Raw genomic sequence first — 17779 nt, forward strand, 5'->3', positions numbered from 1 at the left:
CCAACCTGTCTTTCAAATCTTAAAACTCATTGTGGCCCCTGAGCCAAAAAGTTTGCCCACCCCTGCTCTATACTGTATGTATTCCAAATACAGTCAAACCATAGTTTTTTTTATCCTTGAAAACCCCTATGCTTGTCCTCCAGTCTTGGCAGAATATGATAAAGACAAGAGAAAATGAGATATGTATGGAAACGATGAAGGACCTTTACAGCTCCGGGAGAGATACACTGCATATTATTAGATAGCGGAAACTGTCATTCACAGTGTTGAATTAGCATTTCCTGTGTACTCCTTGCACTATTTATTCTTAACCTTTAATCTCTGTATTTGGTTCACCTTATGGTCAGGGTTTTTTTTTTTAGAGATAAATAACATGAACTTGGGTTTTTGAGCTATAGCTACTATCTGCCCCTCAAATTAGCAAATTAGGGAACATGCTCAATGTTTGATATCAAGCAGTGAACGAGAGGCAGATAATCAGAATAAACGAGTAACAGTTCCATTCATTGATACGTTCATTGAATTGATGTGAAGTCTGTCCGAGGCAACGTCGATCCGCAGGAAGCAGTCAGCAGGGTAAAGATTAGTCCGCGTGAATGAAACAACTCAGCATCCGCGCGTGCACCGTGAGATGACAGCTCGCGCCCCCCTCTCTGTTGTGGTACAGCCCACAGGAGAGCGTCTGGCTCTGCTCAGCCTCTCTTGCTCATACACTTAACGGCGATTCCTGTAGTTCGTGTTTGCTTGCTCGTGATTCAGTGAGGACGGAGAGAGAGAGAGAGGAGCGTTTACGCTTTCATTTGGCCGTCTCACCACCAGTCCAGTCCGTCTAGTCCGACATGGAGGGAGTCGGCAGCAACAGGAGCATGTCCTACAGTAGGTGGAGTTATGACAGGTAGGCAAGCTTCCCCCATATTGACAAGTGTACGGTTTGAAACGCTAGTTTTAATTGTTACGTTTCGTTTGTAGTGTCATGCTAGGCCGATGTTGTTAAGGTTGGTGAGGACCACCACCCCCCCCCCCCCCCCTCCCCTACCCCCCACGCCCCTGTGCCGCTCGTGCGCAATTAGTTGACAGGTGCAACGGATTTAGGAAGAGGATATGCAATGCGAGTGTGTTAAGTAGCCTAAGCATCACTCTGTGTCTGCTGGATGGCTGTCTGCTTCACTACCTCTTGGTCCATTTTTTGTTGTTGTTTTCTTCTTCTTCTTTTTTTTTTTTTTTACAATATTCAATAGGTTTATATATCTATATGTACCTGTTTTGTTTTCCCATTTTCATAATTCTCTCTCTCTCTCTCTATCTATCTATCTATCTATCTATCTATCTATCTATCTATCTATCTATCTATCTATCTATCTATGACTTGACATTATACTTAAAGTTGTTTGTTTGGCAAGTGATGATCAGCACAGAGGCAGACTATCTGTGAATACAAGCTAAAGTGCTTCAATCACAGTGCTGGACTTATTAGACAGGAAGTTTGCAGGCTTTGTCTCAGCAGGGGGTGTGACATGTGATCAAGACCAACCATGTTGGTATAAATTCAAACAGGCATTGTGGATTATGAACACAGAGAGCATTACAATGTCATGGTGGTCCTTAGCTTGATAACATCTATTTTTTTAAGGAATTAAAAATAGGAGCAAGTTGGAGGATTATTATTCCAGGTGGAATTTATGACACATTTCATCAATAGATATCGTTAAAGAAAATGGCAAAATGGTCGTGCATGTGTGTCAGTGTCATCAACATGATGTCAGACTTAAGTGAACAAGTCAGTTTGAATGGGTATGCCTTGTAAAAATGGCTCTAATATGGAGAAACCCCACTATGTTAATCATATAAATGCACACATATTGTCTCAGCACAATTGTTGTAAATATCATTTTGGAATACTGGCCAACAATCAACAAAGCATACAGTTTCTAATTAGCTGGCCAATTACTCCTCAGTCATTGATTACAAGATGCGAGGCTCCATCAGTCGAGGAAGGGTTAGCCTGACAACACTGTGTACATTGGCTCACACAATATAATTGGTAAGCACTGACTTGGCCACTTCAGATTTCTGTGTACAAGCAGCTTAAACTGTAAAAAGTACAATGGTCTGTGTATTACAGGAGTTATTTTGATTTTACAGCAATATTGTATGATAATTATCTATTAGTAAGCAGTTTGTCACAGAGTGACTGCAGAAGTTTAAGTTTAAACTGACCATTTGAATGAATTGCAAAGTCTTTCTGAGGCCAAATCCACCCAAGAATTGTGACGTTAATGTGAAACTATCTCAATTCTTAAAACATTAGCATATAATTCAAATTTAAGTTGCAAGTATACATCTATATCTTAGTAAATGACCAATTATGATTCTTTATAAAAATACAATTAACTTGCAACATGAGTAATTCAACTGTATTTATTTTTAAAGGTTTGATCAGTAAAGCGAAAGCCAGCCCTGTGAGATCTGTGCAGGCGTTGCTTTTTGTTGTTTTCCCTTGTCTTTTTACTTTGGCAGACACATAATTACACAAAAGAGACATGTGCATATGTCGTACTTGTGCAGGCTCTCTGAGGGGCAGAGGTGAAAATGGGGAAAATGGCATCTCTTATGTATGTGCTAGCTCAGGGGCTACTTGAGTTGGGGGGTGATACATGTTGAAATATAGACACACAGATGTCTCCAATTCACCCGACAGGGCCCCAAAACAACATCCATATAGAATACTACCCCTCCCCATTGAGGGCTATACACACCTTTGGTTCACCAAGACAGGTATTTTCACAAATGTTACCTGATCAAACCCTGTCTAAAGACTGTGTGTGTGCCCCTACCACACCTTTTTTTTAAAATGGTTTATAATCTCTGGTGGCCTCACATAATTCCAGCTTGATTCCACCCAAAGTCAACCGAAGCAGAGGTCTAATCCACTATATAAGAAGGAACACCTGGTGCTTTTAAGTGAGATACTAAATTCTCATTGGACATATTAAATGCACCAAACAAGCACAATGTTGAACTTTTTAAACAAGCACCGTGGGTGTGTATAATACTATGCCATTTGTATGAAAGTAAGCTCTGGCTTTGTCTTTATGTATCTTCCATTTAATTTACAGTGTCTGCTCTGTTTGTATAGTAAATCAAAAAACTTGATTACACCTGCTCATACTCAACCATGGCTGCTGACGTGTTTTGGCAGGCTCTGTTATTCTTAGTGGAGTCGGTTTGCACATGGACCTACACGTGGAGGTACAATCCCAATTTGTCCTGGCACCCACTGAGTAAACACTGTATCCTAGAGATGGAGGGGCAAGGTGGGTCGATCAGATACATTTCAGAGTCACAGAGCTGGATGCAGAATGATTATGTTTTAAATGAAAGACAAAGGTTAATGGTGAATTTCCTGGTGAACGTCATTTACACCCTTTCAAATTGCACAGGATAAACCAGTAGGGGAAAAAGAGGAAATTGTGGAGCTTGTCAGTTTCTCCTTCATCGCTCATCTGTCTTCACAAGACTTGATGATTAGTTGAGGAAAGAAGTCACCCTTTGAAAGCAATAACTGTGGAGATTGGAGCAAGTGATGATTAACAAACATATCCTAATAAAAGATGGAACATTTGAATTGGTATTTGGAAATACATGTGCACTTGCAATTGCATCACATACCTATTGTTTTCTTGTGTTTGTAAAAAAATATTTCTGTTTTAGATTAGATGTCCCAGCCCGCTTGGAGCCGAAACAGTGGCCTACGCTTTATTGTTCATTCGGATTTATTTAAGAAGACTTAAAACTAGCGATTGAGACCATAAACTCATCTCTACAAGATTTAGTGAGGTAATAAATCAAGTGAGAAGTAGGGTCATGTCGACAGCTGTAGGTGAATATGAAGCCCACGTGGTTTAACCAGCTTAAAGTAGCCAGGCAGTCACCACCAGATTTTACAGTTCTTCTGATGTTGTGATATTTTATTGTCAATGTAGATATTTCCAAACAAACATACAAGTTGCTGAGGAGGATGCATATTGCATTTACTTCAGTGTTTCTAGACTTTGCCGGGCCGATATCTAAGAAGTCTGTGTTTGTTTGGGAGGCTTTGCATTGTTGGCTCAGTGGCTTGAAGTATTATCTTGCAATGTCAGTTGTGTTGGTTTGAAATCTGTGCAGCTCACTTAAATTGCCTCCTGACAATAATACATTGAACAATGGATGCTTTCATGGAATATTGTAGTGTTCTAAGCATCTGAATAACTACTTTGTGTGAATTTGGTTTTAGTTCTGATGTGATGGGTTGTTACGCAGTATGCTCATGTCTGTTCAGCTCACAATGCAGGTGTTGGATACAGCCAGAGCTGTTGACATTCAGTACGAAAGGAGCATCGATGTGTATGCACTCTCTGCTGCCTTACAGAAGCTGCAGGCTATGCAGGAACATGCACATTTCTTTTTAAAGAGCGAACCAGTCCCAAATACTAGATTTGCAAAAGACCTTCCTCCAGAAGAGTGTTTATAACAGTTTATCAGCTACACGTCATACACACTAATTGTTGCGAGCTCCTGAAGAGGGAATTCATTGTGTGTTTGGGGCCATTGTGGGTGGCTTTAAAAATGAGTCACAAAAGAACCATGTACCTTTTTAGTTGGAAATTAAAAGCCAACAAAAAGGTTTGCGCTTGATTCATCGGCCTCCATTCAAGAAGACTGTTACTCCATTATAAACGAAACACATTTCTTGTAGTCAAAAAAAAAGTAGGCGGATGAGAGTAGGCCCGAGGCCCAATGGAGAGACACAGTTGAATGTGGTTGTCATGACAGTCCGACTGGACTTAGTAGAGATATTGCAATTAGACGGACAAACTGATGGATCTATGGAAATACAAACATTACCATCGGCCGGTGGTGTTCGTAATGGGGAAACCATTGCATTAATTGTATGCATTGTTTTACTAACCAAGGCCTGTCATTCAGAAGCCAGTGACATACAATTCATAATCCACAAGTAGCTTATAAGGTTTCTCCCCTCGATATTTTTAGAAAACGGAGCCTCCGGCCGCACATTACAGTCTGACTCCATGCTTATTTAAACCTAAAAGACTCAACTGAATATTGAACATCCCAGTTCATTGTCACAGCTTCTTCAGTCCGACATAAGAGGACGAAGAATAAAGCTTGCGGGTGGAGGGTACACAGTTCAGGTACGTTTTGATAGTTGGTTTATTGGATTACATCCAAAGCAGCAGAAACAAGAAAAGTACTTTTTTGTTTTTACACAAAGAAATCTGAACACAAAATGAGATGTGAATAATGGTTCTCACCTTATGTAGAATTTTAATATCATATAATAACTTTCATTCTCCAAAAAACTTAGCATAGCCTAAAGTATGGTTGCATAGCTGTTTTATTCGTAAAGTCTATTAAAACCAAACTAGACAATATAGTGGGCAGATAGAGAATAGTGAGCGGATATGAGGTAAAGAGGGAAATGCTTTGTGTGCTACAGCATCCCCTGACGTGAAGCTCAAATGTTTTTCAGGTGGAGATCAGAGGGAGTTTGTGAGGGTGCCAGAGCAGAAAGTCAGCCAGTCTGTCAATCGAAAACACTAACATTGTCTAGGGAGCTAGACAGCTGACCTGCTGCTGTGGTTTGAAGCTGCACCTCCTATAATCTTGAGATCTGACATCAAGTGGAGAAGCTTCCTGGAAAATCTCCTTCTGTGTTTTGTTGCTGTGGTGCCGCAGCTGGCAGGGCATAAGCTTTAAAAGCAGTTTATAAACGCCACAAGATGGATAATCCTTTTTTTACGGCAATTTAGACGACACTGCCTTTTATAATTGTTATAAAAAACAGAATATGCTCTTTAAAGGGAGTAGTTAATTAATATAAATTCTAACCAGAGAACAACCCTTAAACCTTTAATAATATTGAAGCAATCCTTCCCTTGCTAGAGGTAAAAGGTCTCATTTCAATTCACGATTAATTTTTAGAGTACAGTCCAACATATGCATCCATTATGACATACACATACATCCACCACTGCATCATCTTTCAATCAATTTAAAATACAATTTAAAATTGATTATTAAGATTGATGCACTCATAGAATAAACCCAAACAAAACTTGTTGTCTTGAATCCCACTTAAGATGGTATTGGCTCGGGCTTGATATTTTAGGATACAGGAATATGGCAGATAGTGTGAGTCCAACAATCAAGATGGATGCCAAATCCTACTAAAACTGAATTAAAAAACCTTGTATGTGCAATTTTGTTATTAAAATACAACATATCAACATGTTTTAAAGTATGTATTGCACCATCATACTTCATAAAACGAATCCCTAAACTGTGTCAATAAGATGGGAATTGATTATGTTACTTAAAAAAATATTTGGCTCTCTTAGTATTTATGATTAATACATTACAGATCTTATAAATGTTAAATGATATAAGTCTGTTATTGATCAATCGTATCTTGTCTGCATCCAAAAAAAGGGCTAGTTCTTTTATTTATCTGCATCTTGCTTTGTGAACGTCCTACATTTTAGATGCAGATAACGGAAGACAATCAGCCAGAGTCCAGGATGGAGCCTCTTAAATGTCCTCCAGTGGGACTTGATGATTATCTTTGCTGTGCAGAGATGGAAAAAATGATATGCGAAGTGTGACAGAGTGCTGGAGATGAAGATTAAATGTGTGGAGGTGTTTGTGTGGGACAATTTTACAAGGCTTCAATAATTTCTCAGTGATGCATATCCAGTGTGAAAAGAAATGGTTCACAGTACCTTATTCTGAATCACCAAACATCACATTTGCTCCCAGCTTGATCGGCTGCCATTACTTACAACGTACCCTCTTTTTCTAATTTACTGGCCCTGCATTTTGAATGCACTTTGATGAGAATCATCGCTTTGTTCGTCAAATACAGGACACAACAATATGACTTAGTGATACAGTGCAGTAAAACCAAGAAAGATAAATGTTGAAAGGCTAATAAATGCTTTAAAAGTTAATTAAATACAGTTGAGCATGCTACATTTTATATACTGTTTAAAAATAATAACTATGCTGCATAATGCTAATATTCAAGCTCTTTATGAATTATAATCAAGGTTTTGTTTTTGAAGTATTGACAAATGACAACACTAAAAAGGTAATCTTTTGTCTGCTTGGCATTTCTTAACAAAATAAATCCTCAGTTTTATCAAAGGAATAGCATCGCCTTCGTCCATGCTTCCCAATGACGATACGAGTGGTGTGACGGTGTTTGTAGCCTCTTTACTTTGATGCCTTTGCTGTCTTCTTAACACAGGAGAGGCTGTTGGTTCTCCTTCACATCAAAGTGGATTTGTGTTGAATTACCTTTTAAGCAGCAGGTGTTCCTTTGGAGCAACAGTCTAAAGCAGCACGACAAGCCAGCTGCGCAAAACACGATTTAATGGCTAAATAGATGAATGAATATGAGGAGAAATCTGTCCAGAGGCTTGACACCGTGGAGTCTCTTCGGACAGTCAACATCTGTTCTTTTCTTTTTTTGTTGTCTTTCATTATTCTTTATCACTCTACTCTCTAATCAGCATTGTATAGTATTCTTTCAGCTCACTCAGCTTCCATCTGTATTAGCTTTGGACCACAATAAATTAGCATAAGACAATATGTAATACATGACAGATCTGTATTCTCCTATAAGCAAATACATAGCTTAAGCCTATCAGGTGACATGTTTCAAAATATTAGTTAAAACTTAAAGGTGCTCTGCAGCAAGGTATTCTCTCTCAGGTGATTAGTTTCTCACAGCTCAGGTAAACTGTAGATTTGACCCTATTTTTCAATTAATTGGTTTTATATTATTTTTATTGGATTCTTAAATGGACCTGTACTTGTATAGTGCTTTTCTAGTCTTCTGACCACTCAAAGCGCTTTAACACTACATGACATCCTTCACCCATTCACACACTGATGGGAGGAGCCACCATGCAAGGTGCCACATCAGTTTAATTAACCGCAGGCGCAGCTAAGGGAGCAATTTAGGGTTTAGTGTCTTGCTCAAGGACACATTGACATGGGCTAACGGCGAACCGCTGATCCTGTGATTTAAGGACGACCCTGCTCACCACTGACTCACAAGTCAGATTTACAAACATACAGTAGGATGCCAATAGGATAGGATGGGAGAATAGGAGCGTTTGAATATGTTTCCCGTCAGTGTCAGCTGCAGCTGACAACCCGACTTAAAGAAGACCAGACCCGGCGCGACGGGGTCTGTTACCGTGTTACAAATATGCTTAAATTCAGCGGGAAAGCAATAAAACAATAACACAAGCACACGATTATAAACGGATTTGTAATAAACGATCAAACTAAAATACGCGTATAAGTAACGTATTCGTAATAAGTCAAACATGTAATAAGGAAGATAATACGTTTCTGGTCAACGTAATAGTTTTGGGGGGACGTAATTCGTAGGAGACAGGGTTGGTGGCAGTATATCTTACTTTTACTGGCAAGTAATCCTCAAATCCTCCATTTTCAGGGCGACAGCTGTCAGCTACATTCGAGCGTTGCATTTCATGTTGTGGTCGTGGAGTTGTTTTTTCTTCTTTTACACACTTTTAGAGTTCACCGGACACCGGGCTCACTATTGCCCCCTTTCTTGAGGCACAGGTACTGGCTGCCTCAAGGCAAGCATTTCCCCGTGAATTTATGTCAGATCAATATTACACACATACGTGAAATAAATTACTAAACACCATGGAAATTAAGACGTATAATAAAAGTGTCTTTAACCATCATATTGGAAACATACACAGAAATGGGAACAAGCACGCGCTATTTGCACGCGCTCAATCCAGTTTGTGAGTGATTGCGCAATCTGAATGGTGGCACAGCTCCTCTGTGCCTCACCTCTCGACTGTATTTGAAAAGGAAACACAGAATTTCCGCGATTTTGACTATGAAAATGGTGAAAATACATTAGGAACCACACCAAAATCATAGACTAGAGAACAAATATTAATACTTATTTTATTATTTCCTTTCTTTTTCTTCTTATGATGACTGACAGAGGAGGCGCAGCCTCCCCTGACTGCACGTCACTGGTACTTAGGAATCATCTTAGACTAACATCTAAGATTTGATAAACAATATCAGTGCGTAATATCAGTAAAAAAGTTAAATTGAACCTCAACTGCTTCAGATTCATTCGACAGTATCTGCCTTTCAATACAGCCCAGCTTTATATGCATGCCATGATATTCTCACACCTATCGTACTGCATCATTACCTATGCACAGAACATCATTTGGTCAGTCAGCCTTTTCTGTTTGAGGAGCAGAGCAATGTAACTGTTTCCAATACAACTGACACGATTTTAAGGTTTTTAAAAAAAGGTCTTAAGTTAAAGTTAAGAGCAAAACAACATTGTTCACACATTTACCACCCTCATACTTTTACTTTGTGTATGTATAGATGTATATATCTGTGGATGTATTCTCTTTTTTACTTTTTATCACTCTTTTTTTATTTCATTTGATCACATTTTGTTTTATATATATATATATATATATATATATATATATATATATATATATATATATATATATATATATATATATATATATATATATGTATGTGAAAAAAATAATAAATCCTGAGGACTGGTTTTCTTTTGTGCATAGATGTGTGCTAATGCCATTGTGACGTCCACGTCAAATAAATAAAGACAAGTCAAGTTTTCTAGTTATTTCATCCTACTTCTTTTACGCTTTTCATATTGTATTTTGATTCACAACACTATATTTTTCCCAAATACATATTTATTTAACTATGCCACTCTTCATCATAAAGTGTGCTCTGTTGATTGGTTGTTAATTGGATCCAACCAAACAGACAAACACACGGCCTATATCCTGTTACTTTTAATTATTATCAATGTCTTATTCATCTATTTACAAGCTCTCTTTGTCTCCATGTATGATGAGATTATGACTTTTGTATACAGTGTATTAACTTGTCACAGGTTCATGCTAGATTACTGAACACTGGCTTCAAAACCTATTTCCTAATACGAAAATATTATTCTAATTGTTTGTCAATAATTGTATTATTATTTCATTCCTGGAATGTGCTCGTATTGTAATTATCACTATTATAATGACCAATTTTGAGTGTGGGCTGCCTTCCAATAATAATAATAATAATAATAATACAATAATAATAATAATAATAATAATAATAATAATAATAATAATAATAATAATAATAATGATGGACCGACTGCAACTTTGTTGCAGTTTGATTAATATATATATATAAGATTATTTTGATCTGTTAAACACGGGGAGAACAGCTGGCCTTCTTAAGACTTGAACAGGTGCTGAGCAGCCTGAGGGACATTGTTAGGAACCGTTTGGCCATATAACATAACTCTGGTATACAATCATTCATTGGTATGCACTCACACTGTGTCCATTTTTTTATGTAGATGTTTCATATTATTTGCCTGCTAAAGCCCTTTGAAGATCGATATGAGATTAAGACACAAATGGAGTGTGCCAATCCTTTTAGTTTCTTAAGTAAATACATCTTAGTGGTTAAAAAGGCATTCACATTGATAGCAGGAACAAACACATCATGCACATGCAGACAGGGTTGTGCAGAGTTTCTCTCATGTTCCCCTCAAGCAGTTTGTGCTCTGTTGACTCTTAAACATTTAATGAGTTTCTCATTGTATAAATGTGTTCATCTGCGGTCAAAAAATACAGATATGTAATGACTTGGAAAATTACAGATTTTGGTCTCGGGTATGTCTCGGTGGGAAAAAATAAAATGTAGGCTGAGCAATAATATTTCTTGCTCTTCAGCCCATCAAATCTGTTTTCATGCCTATGTCAACTGCAATTATGTTGCATGTTTAGCTAATAAAATGATAAAGGAGGCAAATAAAGATAAATGATGACAGGAAGCCTGTACTACTTTTTATCTCACATACAATAGAGGAAGACATGAGCAACACAGTTCTATCACCTCAAAAGACTGATTGTAGATTTGTGATTGACTCTCACTGACTTTCATTTTCAACATGACGCATCAGGTTTCATTCCATCTTGTTTCACTTGTCCCTCACACTAAACATAAAGGCATCTTTGTAAATGTGTGTTTATTAATACTTGACAAACACGATCCTGACAAATGCATGAATGGAACTGGCACGCTGTGTTCAGGAAATAATTATCCACACTTGTCTGTGCTGTCTGCTAGAAGATGTCCTTTTGCAGGATCTCTTAAGTCCCCTTCCTCACAGAGAGTGTAAAGCTGTTACTGTCGCTGGCAAAGCTTTCGCTATTGTACAGCACCTCCATGTGTTCATGAGCAATCACTACACATCTCCATCGCTGTTCAACGTGTCCCCCTGTTGGTCGGGAAAAATAAACACGAGCGGCAGCAACCCAGTGATGCTGTTGCTCGCTGCTGATTCATCACGGCTATGGCAACTGACAAGATGGTAATTGGCTTGTGTGTTGTGCCTGTGTGTCTTTTGAAGCAGATATTATGGTTGACCGGTGAGCTTTTAAATGATAATTGGACTTCGCTGTTGCCATGGTCACGGGAGCCTACTGGCAGAGAAGCATGTGTCAGAGGAAGCACCGTGACATGCAGAGAGAGACATCAGCCACCTCCTCGCAAAGATGCTGAGTTAGGATGCAAGAGCTGAACACGCTCACACCACAGCGCTCTGCTTGAATTAACCATGTCCATTAGCGATGCCCTCTTATAGTCAGAATGACATGGTCAGCTGCAGTATTTCACTTGAACATGATTTCATCGGGGACGCTGTAACTGTGTCCTCTATGGCTGTTTTAATTGACAGTACGATGCTCATCTGATTCATGTGTGAAGAGTATGTGGAGCTGCAACCACTAAAATGAGAACTAATGATAAAAACAGAAAGGGGGGACCAATAGGTATGATCACACAGAGAGTCACATGCATTTCTTCATCTAAAGATAGATGCACTCTCTTACTGGCAGCACCTGACGAGATGACGCTCTCATTTAACATCTCTGCCTCTGTGTCAGCAGGGTGTGAAGAACAATGTGTCTTTGTCAGTCATGGGAAGTAGTTTGCTTCCTTAGTTTGAACCGACCTCTGAGAGGAAAAATTATACCGCTTATGTTTTACTTTTCATGGTCTATTAATGCCCAGTGAAAATGCATTATATAGGAAAGGACTGACAGTTTTGCACTATATAAAATACATATGTAGTGAGTCAAGGAGTGTGAAATTAAGTTTTAAACACAATGTCATGAAAAGTAGTTCTTACTTTAATCTTGAACACTATAAACCTATGATATATGCCAGATAACCCAAGACCTAAGATGAACAGCAGCTTTGGGAATATGAAACGATTCATATATTAACTTTATGTGAACATCAAATATTTTTCACTTTCTCTAGAAAAGCCTCAATCCTGTTTTTAGCTTCCAGTGTTGAGGAGAAAGGATAACCTTAGATTTGATCTTTGATCTTCTTTCATCCTTTTGTGTGTGTGTGTGTGTGTGTGTGATATCTTTTTGAAACATGTTTATTTGTTGTGCTTTCTCCTACAAAGCAATCAGTGGGTCTGTGCAGGCCGCTGCAGTGCAGAACCTGTTGAGGCAACAAAACTACTTTGTTTGGTTAGAAAAAGATTGTGGTTGTTGGTTAAAGGAAGCATGTGTGCCTCACACTGTAAGTTACATACTTAAGTACATACTGTAAGTACTTACATATAGAAGTATAAATGGTCAATGAGAAAAGCCTACTTTGATTAATGTTTTAAATGACAATATTTAACATAGTATGCACTCTAAATAATGTTTTACACTTCACAGTTCATGACTGAGGAAAGTTGGAGACGGAGGTACTCTAATGCTTTAACAAAACCAGCAGGTACCCTTCTAAGAGCTGGTATAAAACCAAAGGTTGCCTTTTTAACCGTTGGAAAATTACATTAAGAGTGTAATGCATAATTTGGCTGTCTAGAAATGAAAACACATCTTTATACAGAGAAAAAATGTGTGACATAACCATACTGGGTTGTGTGCCTCTCATGATACTAAGCTGTGCACCTTTGCCCGCCATAGGCAACAATTTAGCACACAAGAAGGCACTGATTCAAATCTGTGTTATTGAGGCATTGTTTATGTAATGTTGAGCAAATATCTTTCACATGTCTATTTCTGTTGAGGAGCTTCAGTTTACAATCACCATTTTTTTTTTGTCACTGCAGATTTTGGCTTTTGTTGTCACAGATTTCAAAAACATTTTTGATTGTTTTATTAAATCTCTTTGGTTCAATATTTGAAACTGCTGAGAGGAAGATACATTTCTTCTGGATTGATTTACAGTGTTATCTTTAGACTGTATATCAGTTTAAGCAACAGTATACGCACATGTACGTGCTTTAGTTCTTCATCACAATAATTTTGTTATGAAATAAAGTTCAATATGCAGAAAAGAACACAAATGTGTGTTCTTAGCTTTTCCTAATCATCATGTGAGATGTACAGTGGGCAGTAGCTCTGTGCATACTGCTCATACACCGGCACAGCTGTGTATGAGTGTGCTCTGAAAAGGAGGATGCAGAGGAACTTTGGTGTATTGTAGCAGTCAATCTGGTTGCCACACTGGGACACTGGGACACTGTTTCATGCAGCGTGACATTTCTAATCCAAATCATGTTTTATGCATGCCCTCCGTTGGGAACTGAGAGATGAGATACAGGGATTTCTGTTGATCCAAGAACTGTGAATGTGTGTCAGTTTCCCACAGACTGATTTTTTTGACACAGCTTAATGTTGTGGTACAGTCTTGATTACAGGAACATGCATAGAGTCTTAGGTGCACTAGATCTGGTGTTATATCACAAAATAAGTGGTCCCTGAAATTGTAACTGTAGAATAAATTAAAACTTTCCACAATTTGTTATCAGCAAAGACCATGTTGGCCACATCAGAGGGAATCAATAGAAGGCGCACATTAGACTTGATCAATGCCGGACACAAGCCGATAGGCTCATTTTCATTCTTTCGCATGCATAAGCTCACACACAGTCTCTCACTCTGTCTTTTCACTCACTCACACATACACATGGTCTCTTTTTTTTTTGCTTTCTCAACCTCTTCGTCTCTCATTCTAAGATTTACAACTCCCCTAAAATAAACATGGTACTGTTTATGCCTCATAGAAACCTTCAAAGGCTGGCTTTCTGGTTCAAAGCCACCCACCACTACTCTCAAATAGATTTCTTTGAAAATTGTATGGGGACATTTTTGAGGGCTTCATCTATAAATGATGATATCATCCACTAAATGGATTGTTAGACTGTTGCTTATTCATAGTGCCCCTCAGTAAGCTGTTTCTGGCAGAAAGTGGGGATTTTTTTTTATCAGTGTTTTTGATTTTGTGTAATCAGCTTTGCCTATATTGTGTTTTATGTAATTAATTTATTGCAACAGTATCAAGCAGCGTGGTAGCCTGGCCCTCCAGTATGAAACAAACCAATAAATGTTTTCTGATAACGACTTATATTTGTCAAGTAGACTGTCAGAATTAGTTTGAATATCTAATCTGGCAATATCTTTCTGGTCACTTTCCTGGTTTGTATTATTTTTTCTTTACGTTCTCCAGTAGACAATATCCACAAAAAACTGTTTCCTCTCATAATCATGCCTTTATTTGCAAATGTTCCATTTGACCATCAGTTTCTTATTACTCTAAAAAGCTCTTGTTACATAAGTTATTTTAAGGTAATGTAAGCTTTCAAAACCCTTTTTATAGGTTTTTTTGAGCAACATCAAGAAGAACTCATTCACAAAATATTCCATCTAGTATCTGCTGTCATCTGTTCATTCCTCTGATCCTTATTTCTTTGTTTGTTTTGTTTATGCATAAGCAACACTACCATCCACCTCCTAATCCTGATGCAGACGGGGCTTTTTTAGCTTTCACCAATTAACTTGATCCCTTGGCTCGTTTCCAGTCTCTCTGAAGTGCAGCAAGCTCCTGTGTGTGGTGTGATGTATTGCGGATCCAGTCAGTGACTCACTCCCTAGCTGTGTTCTAATTGCCTCCTCCGAAGTCTGCATTTCAAGGCTTTATACGTCATGAGAGTTTGAGGACACATTTCAAGGCTTCTTCCAAATTTCTGTTGCCTAAATCTGGAGAATATGGACAGCTTATCAGCTGCAATTAACATCACTAACCCAATGCATGGCGGTCGTTGTTAATGGTGCGATCAGGCCGTCCTTGCCTGATTGGTTAATCAGATGTATTATTCAGGGTTTTGTGTTTGTTCTTGTTAGCTTTCTTCCCGCACTGTGCCGCATACATTTGCCATTAACCTGTTAACATGTTTTCCAAATGTCCATCATATTTTAAAATAATATGTCCCAACTTTTACTATTAACTCAGATATCAAGGGACTTTAATACAGTTATTTACTACTTCATTTGCTCTTATTTATTTATTTATTTACAATTTTACGTTGAAATGACTGTACTTTAAGTTGAGAAAAACTACAAGCAACATTATATATCTGTGAGGCTAGGGGTGAGGAATGGCAAGTATACACAGGAGGAGGAGCCCTTCAATCCTCTAAAGTCTGCAACATCACAGGCAGAGTCCCTGCATTGGGATGCATGGCAGCACATAGTTGCTGTGAATGCCGTCAATTGGAGGAATCATGAAAGTGGGGCAACAGCAGCTGGAAAGACATGAAGCCACTGTTTATGTAGTACGGACTAGAAAACACATGTAATCTACTATATGTCATGGACACATTTGCACGTTGGGAACTCGCAAGCAGTGTCTTTCTTAGTTTTTGGTTTTATGCGTTGAAAATAAAATAAAATAAATTCACTCAGTCTTATACAGAGGCCAATGTCCCTCATCAGTTGGCACATGTCCATCTGCATGTCTGATCAGGCTGCTATTTTATTAAGACTGTGTGCTCTGCAGCTGTGTTTCGGCTAAGACATGCGGACACAAGCCAGAGATCCATTTTCACATCAGTGTGTGCCTTCTGTGCCCGTGCCATTATTATAATTACTGATACTGCTTGCCCTCTGTTGCCAACAATAAAATGCCTCCGGGAAAACGCCGTACAAACTCTGGACTGGCAAAATCTAATTTGTCTAGAGGATCTTATCTTTTTCTGTTTTGATGCTGTAATGGCTGTAAGGCCGGCGGAGAGGGAAAGAAAGAAAGCACATTGTTTAGTCGGAGAATATATACTTTTGTCTTCAACAATAACTATGAAAGTCAGCCTTTCCTCCACTTCTAACTCTCTCATGGCCAAAATTCAAAGTCTACCCTTCAGCATGAAATATTAAGCAGGGTGCTGCGCTTACACCTGTTCCTCTGGGGAGTGGCTTGTTCTATTTACTTCCACTTTCATCACACCAGCTGATAGGCAGGGTACGCATCATTGACCAAAGAGGCTTTTTAACAGCCATCTACATTTATCTCTTATAACTTCTTTTTGTAATGGCCACACCTAATTAATTCCTGTATAGGAATATTTTCTCTCTTGCCCTCATTTCATTTGACGTCAGAGTCAGTAGGGAATCAGTGCATCGCTCAAGGGCCCCCATCCTCAGTTAGACACGATGTCTACCTAATTACTGTGATGATTACGACGACGAGGATTGATGATTCTGGTTGTTTTCTTCAGCAAATTTCCATGCTTCAGTTGCCCATCATAATAATTGCATTATGGAATAAATTACAAAACCCAAAGAGAATATTGGTCTCCTGGGCCATGACAGTTCGTCATATGTCTTATAGTCTGTCTCGGTAAGGTGGGAAGAAATCAGGGTTTTTCTTGTGTAGATGACTAAAGATGTGAAATTTGCAGAGCTGTGTAGGAAGAACACTTGACTTTTTTGCTTACTTAACAAACTGTTGTCAACATGCCTCTAAAGTAATTTAATGCAGTAATCTAACTTAATCTTAAAACTCTTATTTTGATTGAGCGGAATAAGACTTTTTTTTTTTTTAAATAAGTAACTAGTAAAGAGCACATACCAGTATGATACCAAATTATTGTACTATTAACTTTGTTTGAATAAAAAGGTGAGCTTCTTGACTCCCCAGCCCTCCATTGTATTCAAACATGCCTGGTGGTCTGTGTCATGGAGGAAGAAACTGTGTGAGAGATCGATCTGTTTTGAATCAGGTGAAAGCTGATTGGTTTTACTCTGTCAACTGTTTATTTCTGTCCGAGCCAAAAAGAAACACCTTTGTGACTTGACATTTTTGAAAGGCCATACTATTGAAGAATGCAATTAAAGTTTCACTATGCGTTCAGTGAAGCTGTTGCAGGTAGCTTTGATGCTGTCAGTTCTGGAGGAGAATACAATAGTTCTCCCATGTTTTATATTTTTGTATGTATATTTAATTGTCTAAATGATATCGTGGAAAGCCATTTCAAAGTATAAATATAAACTGAAATATCTTCATTTCTCTGTTGGCTTTCATTGACTTTTCATTTTCTGCATGATTTACTTTGGCGGTCTACCACTGAACTCGATCAGTGATGTTTTTTTTCAAGTGACCCAATAAATAATTGAGGGAAGATTCTTGAATGCTCTTATTAGTGACTCAACTGTTTGACTTGTCATTGCTGATGTAAATACATTTATTTTAACACAATGCTGAATGCTAAAGCTTTACCAAGTTACACAATATCTCTTATCTGATCGGCACATGATGAGTTATAACCTTCAGAGAATTAACAAGA

At 38.3% G+C, this 17779-nt stretch overlaps 1 protein-coding gene across 2 annotated transcripts in view; it reads left to right on the plus strand.

The window, feature by feature from the left end:
• The first annotated feature begins 694 nt into the window (after window positions 1-694).
• Window positions 695-17779, plus strand: part of tub (TUB bipartite transcription factor) — a 38326-nt gene continuing 21241 nt past the window's right edge. For both annotated transcript variants that reach the window (XM_068595965.1, XM_068595966.1), the window contains exon 1: window positions 695-895. In XM_068595965.1, the coding sequence (XP_068452066.1) occupies window positions 840-895 (56 nt within the window). In that variant the 5' untranslated portion in view covers window positions 695-839. The remainder of the gene's footprint in view (window positions 896-17779) is intronic.

This window comes from Clinocottus analis, unplaced genomic scaffold (genome assembly GCF_023055335.1).
Source record: "Clinocottus analis isolate CAN_PGR_092001 unplaced genomic scaffold, fCliAna1.0.p SCAF_33, whole genome shotgun sequence".
Lineage (NCBI taxonomy): Eukaryota > Metazoa > Chordata > Actinopteri > Perciformes > Cottidae > Clinocottus > Clinocottus analis.